Source organism: Stigmatopora argus, chromosome 8, assembly GCF_051989625.1.
Source record: "Stigmatopora argus isolate UIUO_Sarg chromosome 8, RoL_Sarg_1.0, whole genome shotgun sequence".
Lineage (NCBI taxonomy): Eukaryota > Metazoa > Chordata > Actinopteri > Syngnathiformes > Syngnathidae > Stigmatopora > Stigmatopora argus.
The window spans coordinates 12,114,378-12,140,315 of NC_135394.1; the positions used below are offsets into that span (position 1 = coordinate 12,114,378).

At 40.1% G+C, this 25,938-nt stretch overlaps 2 protein-coding genes across 4 annotated transcripts; both read right to left on the minus strand.

Moving 5' to 3' along the window:
* Window positions 1-467: 467 nt before the first annotated feature.
* LOC144078769 (3-keto-steroid reductase/17-beta-hydroxysteroid dehydrogenase 7-like) lies at window positions 468-4,410 on the minus strand. Its single transcript, XM_077607109.1, has 9 exons — window positions 4,261-4,410; window positions 3,421-3,630; window positions 3,231-3,323; window positions 2,409-2,523; window positions 1,522-1,716; window positions 1,332-1,445; window positions 1,202-1,258; window positions 1,025-1,123; window positions 468-956 (listed from the first exon to the last, which is right to left on the minus strand). The coding sequence occupies exons 1-9, from the start codon at window positions 4,293-4,295 to the stop codon at window positions 867-869; spliced, it is 1,008 nt and encodes a 335-aa protein (XP_077463235.1). The 5' UTR covers window positions 4,296-4,410; the 3' UTR covers window positions 468-866.
* Window positions 4,411-5,566: 1,156 nt separating this feature from the next.
* ddr2a (discoidin domain receptor tyrosine kinase 2a) lies at window positions 5,567-25,349 on the minus strand. 3 transcript variants are annotated; one of them, XM_077607786.1, is made up of 18 exons: window positions 24,155-24,398; window positions 24,046-24,074; window positions 19,330-19,441; window positions 14,030-14,132; window positions 13,240-13,471; window positions 12,442-12,589; window positions 12,254-12,356; window positions 11,225-11,408; window positions 10,914-11,154; window positions 10,773-10,838; window positions 10,237-10,373; window positions 9,147-9,309; window positions 8,851-9,056; window positions 8,643-8,770; window positions 8,335-8,532; window positions 7,998-8,232; window positions 6,992-7,141; window positions 5,567-6,927 (listed from the first exon to the last, which is right to left on the minus strand). In XM_077607786.1, the coding sequence occupies exons 3-18, from the start codon at window positions 19,409-19,411 to the stop codon at window positions 6,802-6,804; spliced, it is 2,502 nt and encodes an 833-aa protein (XP_077463912.1). In that variant the 5' UTR covers window positions 19,412-19,441; window positions 24,046-24,074; window positions 24,155-24,398; the 3' UTR covers window positions 5,567-6,801. The 3 variants fall into 3 exon arrangements, with proteins under 3 accessions (XP_077463912.1, XP_077463911.1, XP_077463913.1); XM_077607785.1 differs by lacking the exons at window positions 24,046-24,074; window positions 24,155-24,398 and adding an exon at window positions 25,062-25,349; XM_077607787.1 differs by lacking the exon at window positions 24,046-24,074.
* Between the last annotated feature and the right edge of the window lie 589 nt (window positions 25,350-25,938).

Genomic DNA, 25,938 nt, shown 5'->3' on the forward strand with positions numbered 1-25,938 from the left:
TTGGGAAATTGACGACTTTTCTCTCGAGGAATATGGATTTGGCAACCGTGTGCGTTCTGCCACGTTCAAGGAAGGAATGGAAACATGTTATTGACCTTTAGCCCTGCCAAGGAGTGTTGAGAGGTGAGAAGAACTTACACAGAAAGACATTTCAAGGCTTCATTCTCACTTGTTCAGCCAATTATTGGCAAATTGTGTATTCCAGGGAGAGATATAATGTATGTCAAAATAACTTCAAGCTTTTAAATGACAAAAAGCAGAGTATTCATACAACACAATAACATGTACTCAACTCAAATGGCCTATATCGTCCTTTTTTCCTATACAGCCTAGCACTCCATGAAAGTTTTTCTGAAGTGATACATCTCAACTGAGCTAAGTTTTCATGTGCATGAGTTCGAACTCACTCACGAGCACTGATGTTGAGCATGTGCGGTCGTTTGGTCGCCGGACTTTTGGTCGCGATCTTTTGGTCGCGATCTTTTGGTCGCCCGGACCCAAACAATGGGCGACCAAAAGAACAGCGACAAAACAAGGTAAAACAACACGGTCTACGCATCAATAAAAGCCAACAATGGCCATGAGCAGTTTCACTGAGCCGACGTGTGAGTATATAAGAGTTTGTATGTACATGCGTTGTCCCTTTAAGAAGCTACATCAGTCAGGGTCTTAACAAGTTCTCCAACAAAACACAATAAAAGTCCGGGAAATTTGGAGCTTTTCTTTAGCCTAATAATTAATAGGGCATCAAGTATGACTAAATAATAATTTGCAGTTTGTATTTAGGGAATTTGAGCTACGATTTAAATGGTAATTATCAATAACCTTCCGGGCGACCAAAAGACCGAGTACCGTATCAGGCCGAGTTAGGATGTGATTTGTTTCCTCCTGAATTCCCGTTCCAGTTGCAGCAGCTGCTCATACAGCGCCTTAGATGTTTCCAAGTCCACATCCATCTGCAAAAGAGACGACGTCACTCCGACCATTCTCACTCAATCCAATTGCCAAGACCCAACCGTCCTACCTGCCGCTGCTCCGTGTAATTATGTCCGAGCCCAGATGTCAAACTATGGTATTTAGCCTGTGGGTCCAAGCATTCAGGTTTCTGCTTAAAAAGCCAAATCTACAAAAGAAAAGATTCACCATCCTGAAGCGTTGTTGTTGTTGTTTTTTCTCTTTGCCGAACGTTACGTTAGCTCACAAGGGCTTCGGTTCCATTGTAGGGCGTCAGGGTAAAAGTGTTGGTGAACAATCTTATCTGATGAAACAGAAACGGTACTTTGGGGTCAATGTCGTCACTTGCGTTGTCACATTCTTCCCAATTCACTCACTAGCCATAAGAGAGGCAAAAACAGCGTCCAGAGGAATGCCGGGAATGAAGGCAGGATGCCAAAGGTCAAGTTGGTCATCACAAAACCGGGACAAATGACAGAGGAGTACAAGCCCTGCAGAAATAAAAAAAATCAGTTGATGTTAGCTGAGGAAAATCTTAGTTTAGGAGCTTTTTTTGTGGCAACCAACCTGCCTGTTGTAGCGCGTGTTGAGGGCAAGACTTAGCAGGTCGGAGGCATATTTGGAAGAGCTGTACGGCTCGCGGCCTCCGCTGTGCTGGATGTCTTCCAGGTTAAAAGCGGAGCGCTGAGCGTTGCTGGAGGACGTCCAGATGAGCTGTGAGGTCCGACCGGTTCGGCAAAGAAGCGCCTCGAGCTCTATGATCTGAAAGGGAACATAAGTTCACATGACTATTGGAGAAAAATCTGTTGGTTTTTTTAACTTCAGGGACTGCGGTGACATGTATTCAAATGATGTCATTCATTCATTCCTTAATATATACACGGGTTACACTTGTTTGAACTAGTCTATATTTTTTTTTTTTTTTTTCAATTTATTCCACTTTGTTTTATGTATTTTCTTACACTTTTATGTATTGAACACTATTTTATTTTACATTAGTATGTTTTTTTTTACTTGCTGTCCTATTTAAATTTAATAAAAACGTTAAAAAAAATTGTGCAAGAAAGAGTATTTTTTTATACTATTTTTTTTTATTTGTGTGTTTAAAAAAAAATCAAATGGCGGGGACTCAATTTTTTTTCCCAAGGGCCAAAATTGGCCCCAGGCTGCATGTTTGAGACTGCTGTCCGATGTAAATCTAATAAAAACATTTAAGAAAAAAATGTACAAGAAAGAGTTAAGATACATTTAAAGGTGATATTTATATGGTTGCCCTTACCCTATACAATAGCGCATGTGACCTCACATCTTAGTAATCTATAAATATTTAATGAGTATTGTTACTCAAGTGTCAGAGATATCCAATGCAGCCTGCATCCTTCTAAGGTCACTCTGCTTGAACAAAACCACTGTCAACAAATATTTGCCCTCTAGCTTGCCCGGGATAAACTCACAAGGAGGAAATGTCCAAAGAGGTTGGTGGCAAATACTTCTTGCAAACCATCTGGAGTGACTCTATCTTTCTGTGTCAGGATGCCCTCGCCGGTTGACAGCATGCTAATGATGTTACTGGAAAGAAAAGGGGCAAAAATAAAGTACAGTATCGCCAAAACTAAAAAAAATAAAGCTAGAGAAATAAAAAAAACGGTTTAGGACAGCATTAAAGCGTGACTAAAGATGTTTTTCCCTCAAAAAATCGATCCTGCATAAGTGTGCTGACTAGAGTGTACTAATCGTGCTTGAACGCACGAGGTCACTGTTTCCCAACTCGAGTCCTACATCAAATTTTACTACGTACGTACATACATTATTCAATAAGTGGACAGTAATACCCAAACAACCTCACTAGAATAACTTAATTTTTGGCCCTGTGGTTGTTGGTATAACTGAAATGCTCAAAGTGATAGTCTGACCTGCCATTTAAAAAAAATAACTTTTCATTATAGAGTGCTTTCCATCCTTCAAGATGTTTTTTTTAAAACTCAAACAGCTCTGCATAAAAACAAAGAAAATCTTATCATGAAGGCCATTAGTTGTTCAAACATAAAACAAAAAGTTAAGTGCTGAATAGGGTTTAAATGTATTTTTATGTCAGTTTTGATTCGTTTCCTCCAAAGTGATATACGAAAATCGCAATAATCGCCTTCAAGTGTCGGGATTTAATCAGGATCAAATTAAATCGTTATATACGAATTGTATCGCCAGACAAGAGGCAAAACACAACTCTAAATGTGATATTTGGAGCATGAAGTTCACTAGACAAATGTGGGGCATACCTGGAGAAGAGGCCTTTGAAAAAAGCCTTGAAGTCAAACTGCGGGTTTGGCATAATACCCGCATTTAGGTATACATAGTCCAGACGGCTGAACCTGTAGAAGATCACTGGAGTTGAATATTTTGACGGGATTGTCAACAAATCTTCACACAGTGGTAACAGAATCGAGTAGATTGAGTCTTTCCTTCCACCTGAGTCGGAACTCCCGTGCAGCCCCGAGAACTGAGCTGACGCTGCTGGTGTCCATTTGCAAGAGGGTCACTCGGGCCGCGGGGTGGGCCGCCAGCAAGGCTGAACGTGCGGCCTCGGCCCGCCGCATGTTCCTGCAGGCCAGGCAAAGATGGACTTCCTCACCATCCTGGGAAGTGAGGAGACGCTCACACAGAGCCAGGCCGATACCACTACGGGCGAAAAGGTTATTTCATTAAAACTACATTTTTAAACATATTTTTTTCAAAAGAAAAAGGGATTTGTGATTTTTTTCGGGGTTTGTTGAAGCCACTGCTGCAGTAATAACCCTATCATAAGGGTCCACTGTTGGGAAAGCTTTGTTCAAATTTTGGGTGAAAGACATTTGGATGTGCTTTTCCCTCTTTATAATATCTTTAAAGGGTTAAGGATTTTATGTATATTAACTTTTGAATTACTGTTCACTGGCGTGGTGATTGTCCCTGAAAGGGTTAAGTTCTCCACATATACATATATAAATATGAGTAAGCAAAAATTATAGTATACATATAGAGAAGGCAATGTATATAAATGAATGGATTTTGTTATCAAAGAGGCTTTTGACTATTTTGAGCCGCTTCAAGCCTAATTGAGGAATATGTATATGACTCGAGTGAAGTCCTCGGTTGTAAAAAGCTAGCTTGTATTAATGACGTGCTGTATGTTGAACACGCTATTATATTATATATTTATATTTAATTAGCTTCTACAGCTTTTGTGAACCTTTCGTTCGACAAACCACGGTACACCACGTTTGGATACAGCAAGCATTCATATAGTAATTTTAAAAAAAAAACTTTTACCTGTTGGCTCCCGTCACCAAAACAACTTTATCCATGCTTTAAATACCTAGACAATTAAAATAATTCAATCAATAAATGTATCCTGAGGACTTCTCGGTACAGAAAGTTCCGTGCTTTTGATGTCACCGTGGAGTCACACATGACCTGCGCCTCAATTCTGTGATTGGATACAACAGTACTATTACAGCCAATGGGAATAGCAAAAACGAACGTGTCATAAGAAAGCGCCGCCTACCTAATGGGGACATGAATAACGCAACAGTTTGTTCGGGCTAATTGATAAGGACCTTTATATAAAGATAACTAGGCCTACTCGACTTTTATGGCATACATTTATTAACAAAAGCACACATAAACATTAATGGTAACAGTATTATGTTATCTCACAGATGTCTACATAGTCCATTGACACCAATTTTCTTTAGAATTGAAACAGTTCTAAGACAAGTGTTACATACAATTCCAATGATACTGATAGTAATAAAACACATTTAACCCTCCAATCCTATAAACCTCTTTAGAAGTAGCACTTTTTAGACAAGTAACATAGTTAACATAATACATGAAAGTAACACCTTCATCTACCTATAAGTGTTAGTACAGTGTGAGTAGAAACAGCTATAAGCAAAGTCAGTCCTTTTTGGGAATTGAAATTTGGCAATAATTATGACTAATTAATAATATAAAAATAATAAAATTAATTTGTAACAAATACTCAGAATATTTGGCAGTTATTATTTATTTTATAAGTGGTAAACTTCCCACCAAATTTGATAAAGATCAGATGGGCAGTTAATTTTTTTTCCTGTTCACCCAATTAGCATGCAATTGATAGATTTTAATATTAGGTGAATAGGGATTTAATGACTATTATTTAACATTGAGTAGGGGATTTTCTACACCATTCAACCAATCTTATTGAAATTTGATGTGTTATTGCCACTTATAAAATAAACAATAACTGCCAATTATTGAGTATTGCTTTAGAAATGGGAGAAATATTGCCAAATTTCAATTCTCATAATGGATTGACTTTGCCTATAGTCTACATTAAAGTAGTATCCATGTGTTTTGATGACTCAAAGACAAATCAGAGCAATATTAATATAATGCTGAGATAGTGTACTGTTATTTGATAAAAGTTATGAAAGGAGGGTAAGGCTTTACTATATAAATAAATAAGATATACTGTCACTCCGGCTTAATAACCATATGGGGCCATTTAGGCTATTTGGCCGGTTACCGGCTACGGAGCCACTGCCTATTGTATTGCGATTTCAAAGTTAAAAAAATCGTTTACACATAAGATATGACAAATTTTTACTTACATTACTGTACAAAAACACTGTATTTGATCCAGGGACATAAATCTGCACCCATTCAACATTTTTTACACATTCTTGACACTTTTGACACTCTGAACACATCTGTTTTTTTAATAAACTTGTTCCTACATATCTTCCATCCATCTAAACACACATTATTATCAGGATCACTAATGTTACAAAACCTTTCATGCACTAATGACTTTTCTAATCCCTCAAACGGCACTACTTTAATTCATTAGCTGCCATTCACGGCATTATACGTCCAAACTACACGTCACTTAACGAATGATTTTAGGCAAAATGGATTGGACGTATAGAGCCATCAATAGCACAGAAACATGAGCATTCACAGCTAATGTTCAATGGCATGTGATGAGTTAAAATACTATTAAAAAAACATATTACTCCCGAGCACTATTTGGGGCCATAAGCGGTGTATATTTCTGTTTTTAATCATTGTGATTTCATCAACTTAGTAGGTTTGTTTTAACATTGTATTGTAATTTATAAACTTATACTGAAAAAATATATATACAAAAGCAATCACAATTAATAACGACATAAAATTGTAATAGAAATTTAAAAGACCAAAAAGAGTCATTGGCCCTGCAAAGGATTAAAGGTCTTAAGTGTCCAAAAAAAAGTTTTAAATGACCAAAAATAGTCACTAGCTATAGATTTTAAGTGTCATCTTTTGAATAGCTGACCACTGTAGTAAAAACTGTCCCTGAAAGGGTTAAGAGAGGAGCCTATTTCTATCAATAAAATCAGTCATATATCAACACACATAAATATGAGTACAAATTACTGGTGTTTGAAACATATAAACACAGTCATTTACATGTACAATGAGACTGAGATGAAAAACTTGATGCACTTAATCCCCGCTACATTCAAGCAGTCATTGGAACAATGACAAAAAGGAGTCTTTGGTCACCTTAAAATGTGCCCGCTGGGGATATTTCAACTTCATATTTCAACGTACAACATGAAAAGTGCAGTGTCACTTGCTACAGTAAAACTGGAATAACACAACGATACACTTTGTTGGGCCGTAAATATAGTATTTGGAGACATCTAAGGTGGGTTCATCCCATTGACACCCGCCGCAAAGTGTTCTCCAAATGTTAACACGGGTGACACAAAAGTAGCTCGAGGCTGGATTGCGTCAGGCAGATAGTCTTTTGCTCCCTAAATCGCAACGGCCCCGAGGTTATATTTGCAGGAGGGCTCGGTGTATTTCCTGGAAGGAAGGCCTTTCCTTGGTGTTCCTCCTCCAGCAGCCCAGCATGATTTTGTAGAGTGTGTCCGGGCACAACAACGGTTTCGGAAGGTAGATCTGCGTGAAAATGAAGTATTAGCAAAATGTCTTGTTGTTGTTGGGTATATCGATCTGGGCTTACCTGTCGCTTCTGATCTCTGAAAAACTCCCCCGTGTTTTCGATGACTTGCTCGTCCGTGAGCTGGGAGTATGGCTGCTCCTTGCAGAAGTTCAGTATCTCCCACAGGGTGACGGCGAAGGCCCACACGTCGCTCGCTGTGGTAAATTTACCCTGTGTGAGGTGGGGATAAATGGTGCAAGTCCATGAATATTGCTATCGTATTTTCACCACTATAAGGCGCACATAAAAGTCTTAAATTTTCTCCAAAATAGACAGGGCGCCTTATAATCCAGTGCGCTTTATATATGGACTAATACTAAAATTGTTATCACGATAAAATAAAATAAATCAGTCGATAGGGTACTACATCCCCTGCAGCTCTCACAACTACGGCAAGCAGCCCCCGACTCTACTATTTTCCCGTAGAAAAAGTTCTGTGCAGTGACTGCTGGGATATATAGTTCTTTTGTCAATACACCAAATGGATTGTGGCCTGGCGATCGACATCAAAACAGCTTTACGAAGCATGGAAAACAGCGTTGGGATAGTTACGCTAGCTACTAGCTAGCTACTATTTGCAAATGGATTGTGGCCGCCTGGACGAACGTATAAAACTCAGCGTTTTCGATGACTCATTTGGACAATTGTTCAATTCGGACACAGAAAATGCGGACTTTGATGAATTTGTGGGTGATGATGACTTAGTACATTGTAAAATGGCTAAATAAAGTACAACCGAACTCAGTTTTGCTTCCTTTGCCTTTTTAAAAATGTGTTTTTAGCGTGTGGGTGTAGCGTGTATGTTTAAGCTGGTGTATGTTTTGCCATGCCTGGCTGCGTCTATAAAAACGGTACGTCCTATGTGTGTGTCAAATACAGAAATAGCACTTGTTACTGACACTGCGGCTAAAAATACGATGCGCCGTATAGTCGTGAAAATACGGTATATTTTTTTTCTTTTGCATTCTAACGAGTATATTGCTAGGTTATAGCCTTCTATTTGGGAAGTCATTGGATTGTTCCTCACCAGAAGGATGCTCTCCCAGGACATCCAACGGATGGGCAGCACCGCTCGGCCTTGGATACGATAGTAGTCGCTACTGTATAGATTCCTGCTCATGCCGAAGTCGGCTATCTTGATGGTGAAGTTCTTGCCCACTAGGCAGTTTCGAGTAGCCAGGTCTCGGTGTACGAAATTGAGCGAGGAGAGGTACTTCATGCCCGATGCTATCTGGGCAGCCATGTAGCACAGGTTGCTAAAACTAAACAGGAGAACATGAGAAGAACGTGAAGATAAGACAAAACAGAACTCAATCATGTAAATTCAGGTAAAGTGCAGGTTCTTCAGAACCCTCAGCGCTTACCTAACGGTGGATGCGTTGCTAAGTAATGCTAGCTGTCCCTCTGGCTCGTGGCGGGACAAAAACTGGTTGAGGTCCCCGTTTTCCATGTACTCTGTGATCATGCACAGGGGGTCACTGTAAATGCACACGGCCAGCAGGCGAACAATGTTGGGGTCCTTCAGGCGAGACATGATCTTGATCTCTTTTAGGAAGTCGTTCCTAAGGACGCCCAAAAATATAAAGTGTAAGTCTAGTCCAATATTGTCCATGACTCAAGTGGTTTTAGAATTGCTCAATCTTTACAATGTTTTTACATTTGAACTCCATACCTCGCGTTTTTGCTCGCATCCGCCCGTAGCATCTTTACCGCCACCAAAACCGTCGCCTCTTCCGGCACGTCGAATAAAAACTCTTTATTCATAAACTCTTGCATCCCCTCTGCCTCGCAAAGATGCACCTAAAAACAAGAAGAGAAGCAGAGCTATTTAACTAGTTTGAACCTTTGCTATGCTCAAATTTAAGGCCTAGCATGCCCACCTCTCCAAACTGGCCCTCTCCGAGTTTCTCTTTAAACGTCAGGAGCTTCCTTGGAAATTCCTCAACCGCCACATCCTTTCCGGAGAGAAGGTCCATGGCGAGCGCCGGGATGGCGTATGTGTTGCTTCCGGTCACTCCTTGAAGAGCCACAATGTCCGCTTCGGCGTAGTGGGGGACACCGTCCTGGGTCGACGTGCTACTGGAGGCTGGACAACAGCGATGCGGTGGATATAAAAACAAATATACCACTCAAACGTCAGGGTTTTGTGGTATACAAATGGAGTGTTTCAACATACCAGCTTCCTCTGAGCTCTGTGTGAACTCTGGTAGTTTGCTTATTAGTCGCGACGGCTCCTGGTAGTCCGGACCCAGCGGGAAGATGCGTTCGTAAGTGGAGCTGGACTCTTGTTCACTGCTGGTGCTGCTTGACTGGTTGTGACTGAAGGCGAATGTCTCGCTCTGTTAATAAATGGACTCGGTGTTATTCATCCTGCATCAGAAGACTGTCCTATGAGATCCCAAAATTATTTTTATACAGTGTTCCCTCGCCATTTTGCAGTTCGACTTTCGCATCCTTGGTGAATGGCAGATTTTCTCTAGTAATCGACAATTACAGTAAAATTAAGTACTAGCCTGCAAAAAAATAAATACAATTAAATGTACTATTTCAGAAAAAAAATGCAGAGGATGGTATGAAAGATAAGCCCCGCAATGGAAACCGTTACCCCAAGTAGCATCTGAAAATTCCAAGGTATTCAAAGTTCTTCAACTACTGGGGTAGTTTTGAAAATATATTTATGTATAAATTAAATCAAAATAATTGTAGGTCATATTTTTTGGGTTAGATTAATATTAGCAGTAGTATTATTCGCACTATTCCTTTTTGTTAAAACCTTCCTGTTAAAATGCTAACCTTATGTGCAGATAGGGATTCTTTTATTTACCACTAGAGGGCGCACCATTGATATTAATGGCATTGGTGCTTGCATAGTACGTACAGTGTATTTATACAGTAAAGATATACTATTACACTACAAATCCTTTATTTTCCTAGAGAAATAGGATTCTATTATTTTCAACTTTTATTTAAAAAACATCAGTTTCTTGGTGTAACAATAAATCCATGATATATAGGCAGAGACGTTTACATTGATCTTTTTCAGAGAGTTGGATTTGATATTTTTCTCCGTCAACGGGAGCGAATAAGTTAATTGATGTTTGGATTATAAGGGGTCCATGGAAAATTCCTACCTTATGACCAGCCCCCGAGTTTGAGAGGCCCGTAAAGTGTGGAAACTATGCCAAAGTAATTTTCTTATGCATGACTAATGGGAATCAAATACTTCTTCTTTCTACCATGTCAATTTCACTCTGTAAGCGACTCACCTTCTCCAGCATCTTCTGCCACACCTGCCTCCACAGGATGATGACAATAATGGCCACCAGGATGAAGATGATGGCTACCAGACAGCCAATCAGAATGCGGGTGGTACTGTCGTCCACTTTGTGGGTGGGGTCGTCCTCTGAAGAGAGAAGAGAGGATGTGTTGGAAATGTTGCCATCATAAACAGTGACAAACAGGCCTGCTTTATTGGCTCCACATGTACGCAGATTAATAAAAGAATTGTTTGTTCTCTGTAAGAAACACAAACAGGCGTCTTTGGAAAATTGGAAAAGGATTTCTTCACTTCCTCATTCGGTTGGAATCTCTTTGGAAGAGAAGTGTTGTTTGTTTGTGTGAAAAGAGTGTGAGGCGTCATATTAAATGTGGGTGAAGAAAAAAAAATCCTGGCTTCAAGACACGCTGTAAAAAAACATTAACAACGTCAGTGGTTGCCCACAGCTGTGTGAGTGAGACCTTAATGGATCGCATATGTGTGCGCACACAATAAGAAGAAAAAGAAAACGTGAATTTCGCTGACCTGGCTGGATGATGGGCGGAAGTCCTGCCTTGGGAGGAGACAGTGATGTGTTATACATGGCTGTATCTGAAAAATCAACATGACGTTACCCTTCCTAATCTATTATTAGAAAGACATTAGGACGTTATTCGCCCATTTTACCTGACTGGAAGGTTATCTCGCTGAACAATAGCCAGACGTCCGCAAAGTAGAACTGGCACTTGATGGCGCTGGCCATGTGATTGGCCAGCGGAACGGCGACAAAACGCGCGCCGGGGTCGTCGTCATCTGTTTCGTGGGTGAAGACGAGAGGCGTGGATTCCCAATCCAAGTCGGAGCGGAAGTGGCAGACAACCTGTTGGAAGGCCTTGACGTTGTGCATGAACATGTTGTTGCAGTGAACCTGGCAACGAAAAAGACGATAACCTGACCATGTCCGGCAAATGTTTACCGTCGATGGAGGAGGGACTCACCATCATTGTGGTGAAGTTTCTTATGCGATCAAACTCAAACATGATCTCGACATAGCCTTCGGGGAAACTGTGATTGCTCCAGCCTACGTAGTCGTAGCCGGGCCACACGTTGTACACGTGACTGCCCGCAAAATCGTCCAATCCGCACACGCCGTCCGTCAGCTGGCCCAAGCCCTCCGTCATGCTGCGATATTAACAACACTTAGACAATGGAGTTATCAGGCAGGCAAAAGGCACCTATTTTGAACCATTATTTAACTTCCTAGGGCAGGGGTCACCAACTCCTCGAGGTCCCCGAGGGCCCATTTTCATTCTGTTTTCCATATCGCTCTCCTCCACCACCCCTGAATCAAATGATCAACTCATTAGCAAGCTCTCCAGAAGCCCGATAATGATCCTGATTATTTGATTTGCGTCTCTTTGAAGAAGGAGACATGGAAAAAAGACTGGATAGGGTAGCTAGGTCTTCATTGCCAGCAAATAATAAAAAACATTTTCTTCCATTTTATTTCTGCGGCGACGGTAACATGTCCTCATCGGGATTGTAAAAAAAAAAGAAAATTAAAACATCAGAATGGTCTAAAATGAATAACTGCGGAGCATTTTCTCTCATTAAAAGTCACATGATTGTCTTTTGCATAATAATAATGTAAGACTAATAACCCTAACAGAAATCAACAATTATTTAGTCTGATTTTTTTTGTAACTGTAGACCTCGGAAGGTTTTTTGAACCGAAGTAATAGCACCACATTGTAGAGCCATTGGGCCAACAATTGGATCGTGGTTTAACAGTATATGCAACTTTACTCAATGGACTATTAAAATGTCATGAAGTACATTATTACGTCCAAAGACTAATAGAATCACTCCCACACAGGCTGACTCAGTCGTTCCCATGAGAAGGGTCCGCCACCTGGGCAGACTCACCACTGACTCTTTGCCGTCCCCATGGTGACAACAATAACAAGGGGGGGCTTACCAGGAAAACCACGAAACACACATGCACACACACACACACACACACTGACCTGTGGATGACGGCTCCGTCGTACACCGAGTCGTTGAGGTAGACGGCGTGCTCGGGTAAGTTCATCTGCTGGCCCACCGGAGCGTTGTACGAAACCAGACCGTCTGGTAATCACGTCATTAGGATCACGGTTGTTCATCAGTAAGCAGGCCAAATGTATTTTTTGGGGGAGAACAACAATCTTCCTACCCAGCCATTCGCAGCCGTACAGCTCCACCCTCATGCAGACATTCATGGAGTGATCCGTGACAGGCATAAAACGCACAAAGCGAGCGATGACGGGAGGCTCCAGGTCCTTCAGCACGATGTCGTAAGCGTTCCTGTTGGCCTCGATCACCTACGTATGACAAAAATAAATGTACATTAGGGAATTGTCCAATCGGAAGACCCATTTTAACCTCAGCTTTTATCTTCATAGCAGAGGTTGATAGATGTAGCGTCAAGATTTTTATACAAAATGTTCTCTCATAAACTACAGTATTTTGTGAGGGGTACCAGTCCACCCTGTAGCAAAACAACCCCGCAACATGATCCCTCACCACCGTATTTCACAGTTGGGATGGTGTGCCGAATTGTTGTTTTTGTTTACAGGCTTATGAGCTGCCTGTCCTTTGGTGTAAATATCCTAATAAACACTGTGGAAACCAACTCTCTATATATTAAAAAAAAATCAAGTTTTCTTGTCTAAACTGGGGATCTGGCTTACTGTCACCTTACTGTACCTTATAGACTGAAACGGAACATAAAATAAAATTAAATCCTTCAATCTTTATCGATCTCAGGAAACCACTAATGCAACATTTTTAAATGTCAAGAGAACAAAATAAAATATTTAATTTCAGGTATCAAGTTCTCGATAGCGTGTCCCTTAACCAAACTCATTACATGGATTTGAGCTCATCTAAGAGTCTCCCAGTCAAAATTGATTGGATGTATACCGGCGTCAATCGCGTTGAGAAATTTAAAAAAAAGGAACAAGCGACTCACCTGCTTGCCTTTTCGGTTCCTCCACGAGATCCAACGGCTGCCGTCGCGGCTGTATTTGATCTTGTACATTTGGGCGAACTCGTTGCCGATGCCGCCGGCGTGGCGACCCTGCGTGCCCACCAGGGTGATGAAGTGCAGTGAGCGCAAATCAATTTGCAGGAATTCCTTCAGGTGGTCCGGCTCCACCGTGATCTCTGGACACCAGGCGCCGTCACCCTCTTCAAAGTCCAACCTGAGAGGAGGATGATGGGGTTAGGCTTAAGGATGACTAAAAAACAGGACAGATTGCAAAGAAGTCAAAAACGTAATGGAAAGTGGTAAACGGGAATGTACTCAATTTTGGTTGGGAACGATCTTGTAAACAACAACAGAAAACACCAAAAATGTATTAAAGTTCAAAAGTTAAAAAAATCTGGCAATATTGTGTCAATAATTGATTTTTTAAATAACAGTTTTGCATCTTTTACAAGTAAAAATAAATAAGTACAGAAAAAAAACTTTTTATGTATCCTTACCTGGCCCATTTTGCTGTTGGGGAACAAACATACTGAATAATATAAATATAAATAAACATGCAGGATGCACTACATCATCATCATCATCATCGTGATAGCAACTAAATGCCCTCCTTGTCTCGCGTGGCAAATGCACACACACCGACTTAGCGATGATGCTGCGAGCCGTCTCGATATGAGCGTTTGCGGTTCCCTGTAAATAAACACGATAGACCGCGGACAAACCAACCCGTTATCAGGGTACACAAACTATCAGGGGGTGCCAGAAAACCTACCTGCCGTATCGAGCAGCGGTGGATTCGGACCACTGGCTGGAGGCCGAGATGTCCTCATCCTGAATCTGCCCTCCGGACATTCCCAGGGGGTACCGACACACACCTAAGAAACAACAAACACACACACACACATACACGTCTGACTGAATAGAGCCCACAGAAAGCTGATGAGAAATAAGAAAATTGCCCCTCACTGGCCATGCTGTTTGCTTAGGCCTCATAATCACTCATCCGGTGTTTACAAAAGGGGTTGCTGGGGTTGGGGAAACGATACGAGTGTGGTTTGAAACTCAAATTTCCCCCTGGAAAATATTCCAAGGTTGTTCCATGTAGCTGAAAGGTGGCAGCTGTGGCCTCGGGGCAACGGTCAAGGTCACTCAATCCACTACATCAACCAATACACTATTTACATTCCAACCACAGACAACTATGTAAATCATGGCTGCAAGGTTGTTACAGTAAACAAAAAGGTTAAAATATTATTTTGAATGCAATACAAGAAATGCAGAGATGAGTTAATATCATTTCTGAGCTTTCGAGTTGTGTTTAAATGGATCTATTATGGTTTTATGTATGGAAGAAGCGTGCGGCTTATATGCGAGTAAATACGGTTGACTTGCCATTTAGAATAATATTTAACCAACAAAAATACACTAAAATCTACCAATAAAAGTAAATGCATTTGAAAAGGAAAATAGATATATAATAATGTGATTGGTGGGAATCTTATTTTTAGACAGTAAAACTTGACTTTAGACATTTTTCAATGAAACATTTTTATTACAATGTACCAGTTGGCTGAAAATTAAAACTTTTTTTTTCATCCAATTGGGTTATGCAAGGAATACTTGCTAAAATATACCACCCCAAAACTTGGCATTTGATAAAGGGTGTGTAGACTTTTAACCCATGAATCGCTATGGAGACCATACTAAATTGGAAGACATCACGCATAAGCAACTGTGGATAATGTTGGAATGTAGCGCAGTCTTCCATCCCTCGCCGAAATGCGTTATTGAAATAAAAGGTTGGCTTAAACCTGCGTGTGAATGCTGCGTGCCAGTTCAAACAGGCATGCCTGGATGGCGTGCCCATAGCTGCGTGAGGTCAAGACGGCTGCTCGGAGCCCATGACGCCCCCACATTGTGGTCAGGTCTATGCAATATGCCCTCATTTCCTGCATCTACTCTTGTGTGGTCTCTTCTGGTAAAGCGCCGACACGCTCAAGTACGGTGGATACAGTGAAGCTCCAGTTTGCTCTATCTCGCGTCCAACCATTGTGATCAAATGATCCATCTTGCCACCTCTGCCCGTTACATTCGGACAGAGGAAGAGAAGGAATCATTGGGAAATGACTACAACTGCGAGGCAAATATGCGAACCTTAATTTTACAGTACTGTTGGGACAGAAGTCACTTGATAGAACGTAAATGACAAGCCATTTTGCCCCCTATGCCGCGTAAACACTGGCTCCAGTCACTCTGCGACTCAAGTGACTGATTTGTGGCTCGGGAACGTTTCCCCCCGATGCTCGTTGCCCAATCCCGCCTGATGGGAAGTGACCGCCAGGTAACCTCCATGGCGATTAAAACTATGTTTTTGTGAGAGCGCCTGCATCAACATTTGTGTGGCTATGAGTATGTATATAGTCTTTAAATATGAGAAAATCTGGGCTGATCTCATGCTAATATTTTTTCTCTCTCTCTCTCGCTCACTCTTATTTTCTGAACCGCTTTATCCTCATTAGGGGCGTGGGGGGTGCTGGAGCCTATCCCAGCTGAGGTGGGGGACACCCCGAATCGATGGCCAGCCAACCATGCACTCTCACGGTACTCGGACGTTTGGTCGCCGGACGTTTGGTTGCCGGACGTTTGGTCGCCGGACGTTTGGTCGCCGGACGTTTGGTCGCCGGACGTTTGGTCGCCCGGACGTTTGGTCGCCCGGACGTTTGGTCGCCGGACGTTTGGTCGCCGGACGTTTGACAACATGACAGAGAGTTTACTGTTTAAACCAGCTCTCAAAATTATATTCATGAGAGAGAGAGTTTAATATCTAAATATCTACTGTTGAAACCAGCTCTCAAAATTATATTCACCCGGGCGACCAAACGTCCGGCGACCAAACGTCCCGGCGACCAAACGACATGACATGATTTGAACCCAGGACCCCACAGCTGTGAGGCTGACGCACTAACCATTTGCTCCACCGTGCCGCCTGCTAATATTTTTTCAACATGGAAATTGGAGAGGTCTTTTGCAGCCGTCACTGATGAAGCGATAGTGGACGATAAACGCCTATTCTTCTCACAAAAGTCTAGGGTTACCAAATTTTCTGTGCATCGCTAATATATACCGTATATATTTATATATACATAAGGAAACCACTTCCAGATGTCTTTGGTCAACTTGATCATTTTCATTCCATGTGCCTCTTTTCCCCCAAATTCTCCGGTTAGACACAGGCCACATCACACCAGCCCCATAACACTCCTCTAACATTCTCTTCCTATTAGTGGTCTACGAGCTAAATAATTACAATTTACTGAAGGGTGTGGCGATCAAACCATGCAACAACAAAAAAATAGGCAACAGATACTTTTTTTCCAGCAATTCTGGATGTGACATCACAACCAGAATTGATGATCCTGTCTTGCTTCCTAATAACATAATGACAGAAGAGTCACATGGCAACAAAAGAATACAAATCTAATGGAAACCATGCTAGAATCCCAAAAAATAATTTTGGGTGTGTCCTGTTTGTGGATTTTTTTTGTGTTTTTTTAAGTGGATGGCGCCAGGGCAGCTGAGAAAGGAATACTGATTAAGAACTAATTTCATGAATCGTAAGCCTTTTCAGGCATTTTTTTGGTCTCTTGTCACTTGCTATAGTATTTCAGAGCACCTGTAAAGCCAGACTTAAAATATTAAAATCAAATTGGCCTTTCCCCTTGAAAGACTCAAATTACTACTAAAATACTGGGAGCAGACTGGGTTTTGCCTTTAGGGGGTTGGTCCTGTGCCTCCAACATTACAGGAAGACTGAGTTTTGACTGAGATTAGTCTGAAGGCCGTTTGGCACATCCAAGATACAGAGTTAGACATTTGAGAATGTTAACGGATGTCAAGACGGCCCATCTAAATGTTGGTTTTTGCTGTGTTTATTTATCTACCCGACCCACTCAGAGGTGACCCCTGAGGTGAGCAAGCGCGGCCAGTCATTTACATGCTTACGCACATCGACCCCCCACCCTACACTCACACACTAGCCATCAGGTTTCACATTGAGGCCGCAACATCTAAAAATATCGGGCCAGGAGAAGGTGGAAAAACACCAGCTTTGTGCTACAGAGCCCAAGAGAGAGCAATCCTTGAAAGGTAGTTTTGTTCACTCACCGTTGAAATGATGAGGAATTATTCTTCCAATTCAAGGCATGACGTTTGAATAACAATGTTTTTATACGTCTGAAATTTACCACGTGAAACCACTCAGGGCATTGCGACTCAAGTGTGTACAGAACCAATTGGGGCCTAACAAAAATGTATTTATTATTAAATAAAGTCTTACAGCAGGGGTGTCCAAACTTTTTTAAAAGTTAAAAAATATACAAAATCAAAGGATTCAAAGGCATGGCAGCAGTACCATGTTTTCTTAAAAGAACAAATAAATATTTTTTTTAATTAAAAAAAAAAGGTCTTTAATACCAAATGACTGAAAGTAAAATAATTTCTATATTGGACGCCACACAATTGGACGTCTATCATCAATTTGGGAAAGACGACAAGCGCTCCTTTTTTTAGGGCGGTATGGATAACTGGCGGCCATCTTGTGTAGGGCGACTAGATCAACAAAAGTACATAACGCACAGTATCGACACATTATTTATTCCTCACAAGTGAAATAATGCTTTCCCTCTCAGGTTGAAGACGGAAAAGACACCGATGGCATAAACTTTATAGCTGGGGAATTTTGAACAGAGGAAAGTTGGCTTTGCCAGCCAACTTGGTTGGATTAAATTCAGCCCTAACAATTTCCTAGCTGTGGAAAAAGAAAAAAAAACTAACTCTTCAAGGTGAAAATTGCCTGCTTCCATACATTAGAGGAGGTTGAGAAGCTACTTGTAATGATGCACACACACACACACTAGTGAGAATACTCATGGTCGGAAAGAGACTTTTTATTTTTTCATGAATTGTGGACTTGCTGAACTTTGACCACAATCTGATGCGCAAACAGTCCTTTCCATACACGCGCACGGAGGAAGACTATTTGAATGGACTTTCCTGCTGTCAGAATGTCTGGTATGCATTAGCCACAGACTCCAATAGAATAACTAGATCCGCAGCGAGGGTGTTTTCAGGCAGATATTTGCATGTGAGCCTTTACACACACACACACACATTAAAGCGAACAAACACTTCCCTCACTCATTCTGAATTTCAGAATATGAACATGTCATAATAAGAACAAGATTTGTGAGCTTTTTAATTCAAGTAGGTCAAGCCCCCGGGCCAGTTTGGACCACCTAGCAGGCAATTTTTAACCCGCGAGCCGCACCTTTGACACCCCTGGATTAGCAAATGAGTCGTTATGGGTTTTGATAGCCAATAAATAATGAATAAGCATCATTGACGGCAAAATTGTCCTAATCGTTTTTGAGGGTATTAATCATTTTTTTCCACAGTTTTCTCCCCTTTAAAAAGCGGAAAATAGTAAATATTGTCTTTTTAAAGAGTTCCGCGTTGTGCCTGTTAGGTTGAAAACAGCAATACTAGCGTTTTTGTTGTCAAAATTGGGCTTTGGCAACAGATGAAAGAGGGCAAAATAGGCAGGATGTGGAAGGAATCAGGACATTTTAAGATTTTTTTTTCAGAATGAGTTCACTGCGACCTCTTCTGACACGATTGTAATACATTGCTAAGAAGCTTTCAGAATACGTCCAACAGTTTAAAAACCAAACATGTTTGTACTGGCTCGTGCTACATTTCTAGAGTTTCATCCGTGACCCTGAATCTTCCCTTTGGATCCTTTTCCACCCTCTGCCCACCAAACTCTACGACAAATAGCTTCCTTGTGAGAGGAAACAAAATATAGCTTTTTATTTCATGACATCACAAAACCCAGCCGAGCAGGAGAGAACGGCGGGGCGAGGCGGCATCAAAGAAGCCAAAAGAAAGAGAGTACATGGACCACACGGTTGCCGCTAAAGACAACTTAGCCCAAATCTTGGGAGTTTCAGCCTCAGAAGCCAAAAGTAACAAACAATTCGCCAAAGACGGTGCGGTGCTAAGACAAGAACCAACCTGGGTTGACTTGGGAGCTGACGGGTGCGAGAGAGGACACGAGGAGCAGCAGCCATAAGCGGAGGTCACGGGGGCGCTTCATCACAGACACCTGGATGCGATAGATCCTGACCTGGACAGAAAAAAAGACAGAAATCAGAATACAAGTATCGTTTTTGTTTTATTAGGTTAGGTAAGAACTTTATTTCATCCCGTTTTTTCGGGAAATTTCTTGGTTGCAGTAGCAAGACAGACATAAGACACACAAGACAATGTAGACCTAGGTAAAAAACTGGAGCCACACACAGGAAGTCCACAAGGTGGGGACCTTCTGCAGACTGAGAGTGGGGTTACCGCACAGTCCCCCGAAAATGTGTGTGGAGTAAAACTGCTAAACATGGCTCATTCCAGAACTAGAGGGCATTTCAAGTCCCACCCATTAAATTTGAAATCATTCGCATTCGCTCCTAATATTTACAAATTTAGCATTTTTTTTGACCAAAAACGAAGCCCCATTTGTTTCCAATGGCAAAACATGCTAAATAAATTGAAAATTGCTATCCTACATTTTGTAGCCAATTCCACCCAAAATGTTGAAAATCAACGTGCACAAAAGTTGCATGCAGCTTTTCCCAGCAATGTAAAGGTCCGTCAAAATGTGACATTCATTTGCATTCTATAAAAAAATCCCTGATGTCAGGAGGTAACCTGAAAAGCCCAAATATTATAGGAATTAACCTTTGGAATAGCCAAAATGTGGTGTATGTGTCCCAAAATCAACAGAAAGTGACCTGTGAGTACTCTAAAACGTTTTACCATTAATCGTAAAGCTAAGCTAATCAAGCTTCTGATAGGTTACTACCTATTGTTGGTAGAAAATAGCTACTGCGGCATAAAATACACTAGCCAAAATGTCCATTCAAAAATTTCGGGGTCACTTAAGGGTCGCCAGTTTTGAGGAAAAAAAAAAAACACAAAAACACTTTTTTATTTTATTTTTTTAGCACAGCACGACTGTATCAAAAAGCCCCTTAAACGGATCACGTGCGAGCAGTGTTGACGGAGACTTTAGCGACTGACTGACGGGCTTGTGTCACTTTCCTCGCTAAGCTCAGGACCACTTCCTCTCTTCCAGGCTAAACTTGCCAAATGAAAAGTGAATTTTGGCATCCATGGATTTTCTTTTTTAAGACCTATGCTTTTCTGTAAAAGTCCTAGTGTATGTTGGGGTTTCTGAAAAAGTTCTACGTACTTAGAGATGACTTGTTCTGGCCCATTGACTGCGCCTGACGCATGATTTTTTTCCACATCATATCACATTGCCTCAATTTATCACCTTACTACATGACATTTATGTTAAAAATACGAAAGTTGTCATAAAATTGAAATTTATCAGCTCATAAGGTGAGATTTATACCAATAAACTAGGCCAGCCCTCCCAGTTTAAATGAATAACACATCTATCCGCATCAATGTCATGTAATGAGTTAAATATGCAGAGAATATTACCATTTTTATACCTTTAAATTCCATTAATTTATACTAACATTGTATCTAATCACAAATGTATTCATAATTATACAAAAAAATAAGAATAACAATACACAGAAGCGTATATTCTTTAACCAGAGTGACAAAAACAACAAAAATGACAAGTTATTATCATATCTTTTTTGTTTGCTCTTTCCATTACTTGGAAAAATAAAAAAAGAATAAAATTGGTGCTCAGTGAGGTGATTTGGATTACAAATTTGCTATGGAAACATTTTGAGCGCTCAAGCATTTCAGTTGTTTTCGCTACGAAGGTCAATTTTTGCAAAACGACTCACGTGAACAAGAACTGGAAAGGACCGGGGCTTCGTTTCCAGGACCACCCCCACAAATCCATCAGGGGGATTTTATAATCTCATGATTTTTTGGAAGGTGGAGCCAAGTTCAAACAATGAGCTTCCAGAACAAACCAGTTCATCATTCGCCTTTTACACGCTCGGCAATAACAATAACAATTTATGACAATTACATAACCAACTAGTACGCACGTAAGGCTGTACCGAAAAAAAAAAAGTATATCACAAAAAAAGAAAACTTTCTACAAAAAATTCAAGCTTGAAAGCTCATTAAAATACATCATGATGTCATATGCTTAATTTTTTTAGACGTGGCAATGATTATTATGCTCTTTCCATCCTTGAAAATTTAAATGGAATGCAAATGTTTGTTGCATCAGAATGGAAAAAAAGACTTCTGGGATGAAAAAAACAAACACAATCCCATAAAAACAAATGTTACAGGATGTGGACGAGCACACGCACACACTTGAAGATCAGAGGGATGAATCAGCTGCAAAAAAATAAAATAATAAAACGCTACAGTGACTTTCCGATAAACTGACCACGTCATTACATAAGTTACTGCAGCTTGACATGACTCAACACTCTGAAGCACAGCAGGTCCACAGGAGAGCGCTAATTTACTCCACAAATTATGCTGATGTTATCGTAAATGTTTAACTCATAATAAAAATCCTGCACAGCTATGCAAGTTCATATTGGCACAGGTCGAGAAGATAATACCAGAAAACTAAACTTTTTTTTTCTCCCTCTTCTAAATAAAAAAAATACAAGTACAAAGTTGTGTTTTTGAAATTCAACTTTGAATTTCTTTCCCTGTTAATCTTTGACATTAAATAAAAAAATTAATAATTAAAATATTTTTTCCTTCTCAAAAATGGGAAACTTTGATTCCTATGAAATTAAGAGCTACACATAGTTGGGTTACATAGTGTCTACTTATGCATGCTAATAATGGTTATGCCAAATGTGCTTTCAATTATGGCTTCTCGTTTGGACCCTGCGCCTTCTGTCATTAATATTGAACTTTTATGGCAATGCATGAAACAAAAACAAAATCAAAAATCACCCTATCAAACCCAAAAACACTCTAAATTAAACTTACATTTTCAAAAACATCGATTGCACTAAAAAGTAATAATACTGTGTTAGATGGGTTTTAGTACATTTTGTTCCTTGTAATATGTATCATGACCACCAGGGGCAGTACAATACAAAGCAAAGATCTTTTACAATTGAATTACTCCCTTGAACAAATACATCTGTCAAACATGAATATTCTCTTATTGTCTTTCTACATTTGTTGCTGCAACATTTATGTTGATATGCTTCCCCATATTTATATACATAAAAAAATTGAATTTAAACCAGGATACGTATTTCAACTATTTATATTCAATGTAGGATTACATTTCCAGATATCACCTTTCTTTCTTTGTATTTCCTGAACTGAAATGAATCATTTTGCAAAAGCAATTGCGCAATGACCCATGAGCGTGCAATGTGTTTTGCCTCTTAACATCTTAAAAAGGACTTTGGAGTGAATCTCCAGCGATGACAGGACAACTGTGAGTTTGGAAAAAAACAGGATCTGAGGCCAAAAAAATAAATACAAAGAGAGCCATCTTTAAAAAAAAAACACGGACACACGCACTCGTGGAACCAATAAAATTAATGACATTTCAACTGTGTGCAAGTGAATGGAAGAAAGAAATCAACAGATGAAGGAAATATAGGTCAGCCCGTAAAAAAGATGACCCGACCTCAAAAAGAGGTCGATCTATCAGGCACACACCACATGCAAACACCTGCATTTGACACTTACTTGACACTCACGCAAGACTGACGGACAAGAAAACCGTTGCCAGCAAACCAAACGTCTACTTTGGAATAGAAGTACACCTTATTTTACGCATTACGTTAGTGATTGCATGTACAGATTGAGCACAAAAATGCACCTAAACATACATTTTGACCTACTTGACCCTTATTTAGGGCAATCAATCCACTCCAAATGGTTTGGGCGTCTAGTGCCGTCAATGGAACTGAAAAAATAGCATTAAGAGCCAGTGGCAAGCAATGAGTCAAATACTATGAAATTTGAAATAATAATACTGAAATCAGTGTTATGAGGTCAAACCAGTTTGTATTTCTGTTTTATTCATTATCAATGTATTAATTTAGTAGTCTATTTTTTCAGATAAAATAAATGTATCAAAAACATCAGTTCAATAATTGCAAAAAAAAATATTATCAGCATCAGGGGTGTCAGATTCGGGTTGGTTCGCGGGCCGCTTTAACGTCAATTTGATTTCACGTGGGCCGGACCATTTTAGATATAATATTTAGATATTTTTTTTATAAATGGATTAAAAGAACTGGATTAAAAGCCTTAAATATTCCGTTTTTTATAGATCTAAAACAATGTTTATTTTGTCTTTTTTATATATATTTTTAGATTTTACAAAATGATTTTTGAACTAAAAACACAGAAAAAAATTGATTAAAAATGTTCTATTATTGATTTAAAAGGGGGAAAATCAGGAAATTTAAAATACATACATCTATACTCATTTTAATTTGATCCTAAAACAGAAAGTCGGCACTCATGATTTACTTTCCCGGGCCACACAAAATGATGCGGCGGGCCAGATTTGGCCCCCGGGCCGCCACTTTGAAACATGTAGATTCTACATGTAGTAGTATACATAAAATTAGTCAAGCGTGGCCTAAATGACCCAAATGTACCAAATAATAATATTGTGGCCTACACAACCAAAAATGTGATTAGCGTGTATATGGACACCATGTTTTTATGAGAATTTTTAAGCAAATAGTCTACTTTTAGCTAAAAACCTGAACGTAAATATCTTAACTTGACACTTACCTTTTAACCCCAAACCAGCGCTTGGAACTCTGTTTTGAATTGATAAATTACAGTTCAGGTTATGAATATATTGTATGAAAATAATAACTACGTAATAAAAAGAGTTTACCTCATCTTAATCGAGAGTTGTATTTGGGCCGGTGCGTTCTAGTAGCGTTATTGTTCGAAACTACAAGCCCCAAAATGCACTGTAATAACTGAGAAACTATGATTTTGCTTCCGTTATCCAGCTTACAAATTGCTTATTTAAAATGGTTTTACAGTAAATAGTAGTTAAAACGAGAAACCCAGTGGTTTAATCCACATTTTCTGGGTTCATACATATTTTGGCTTTGTCAGGTAGCTAAAAGTTAGCATGCTACTTCCTTACTACGGCGATCTTAAAGAGTCAAAAGTGCAATCAATTGTTGTCTAAATTTATAAATACGTAGTATTACAATTATTTTGTTACTCACAGGCGTCCGTGTAACTCGCTTAAATCTTCATAGTTTTTTTTAAAAATGAAATGGAAAAAAAGTTTTACTAGTCTAAAAGAAATGACTTAGACATTATTGAATATTATTATTTTAAATCATATCTAATGTTGTAATACATTTTCTTTCTTTGAAAAGCATGCAAACCTCATTTAACATTTTTTTATTTATTAAAAGGTCAAAATTTGTTTAATATTTTCATGGCTTTTTTTGAATATTCATATTTTTAAAGTCATAGCTAATATGTTTTCATCCATTTTCTGTCTGTAAAAAACAGGCAATTTTCTTTGGATGACATTGTATAAATTGTGACTAACCGTATTCATTATTTTCCTAATTAGATTTTCTTTTTGTTGTTTTAAGAGAATGCCGCGGTGATCAAAAATGTTGCCTTCAATCCAAATAAAAGTCTTCTTTTGAAGTTTGCTCCTGCATCCCATGCACTGCAAAAGCAACAATATTTGCCCTCCAAAGCCCCCAAAAGACCACCATCAGCTCAATTTCTCCCTAGCAACAACCTCAAAAACACAATTTTTTACTTACTTATATCCTTTCAGACCATCTGTCCTAAGAAAAGTATTCCAGTGTGGAGATCAGGCTGGCGTGAATGTCTCGCTGGCTCAGTTGAGCGGCGCCTTCGCTGGGCTGATGTAAGACAACCCCGCACACATAGAAGGAGGGATAAGAGGGGGGGAAAATAGAGGGAGAAAGAGAGGCAAAAAGAAGGGGAGAGAAAAAAAATCCCTCGCATTCTGTGGATTCTTGGGAGCAGGCCAAAGTCCCAGAATTCCACACGCCACGCATAAGGTTTCAATTTAGGCCCGATCCAAAAGGCTCCATCAGAAAGCTTTCTTTCCGGCCCTGAAAAGAGTCTTTCTTTTTGACAGCTGCGGGAGCTTCAAGGTAACGCTTGTGCTGCTCTACAAGAATTTCAAAACAAGCATCGAAGCATTTTTGAGCTGATCTCAAGAAGCTAGAGCATTTTTTATGTGTATAATGACTCATAATTAAGTTTGTCAGAGGCAAATGGTCCATCAAAAAGCATAGGTTGGTTTTTGTGGGCGGCCCGGTGGATGAGTGGTTAGCGCATCAGCGTCAGAACTATGGGGTCCTGGGTTGAAGTCCAGATCGATCCACCTGTGTGGAGTATGTTCTTCTGCGTGGGTTTCCTTTGGGTACTCCAGTTTCCTCCCACATTCCAAAGACATGCATGGTAGGGTGATTTGACACTCTAAATTGCCCCTAGGTATGACTGGTTGTTTGTCTCCTCGTGCCCTGTGATTGGCTGGCCACCGATTCAGGGTGTCCCCCACCTCTGGCCTGGAGACAGCTGGGATTGGCTCCGGCACCCCCGCGACCCTAATGAGGATATAGAAGCAGTTCAGAAAATGAGACGGTTAGTTTTGACCACTATTTTAAG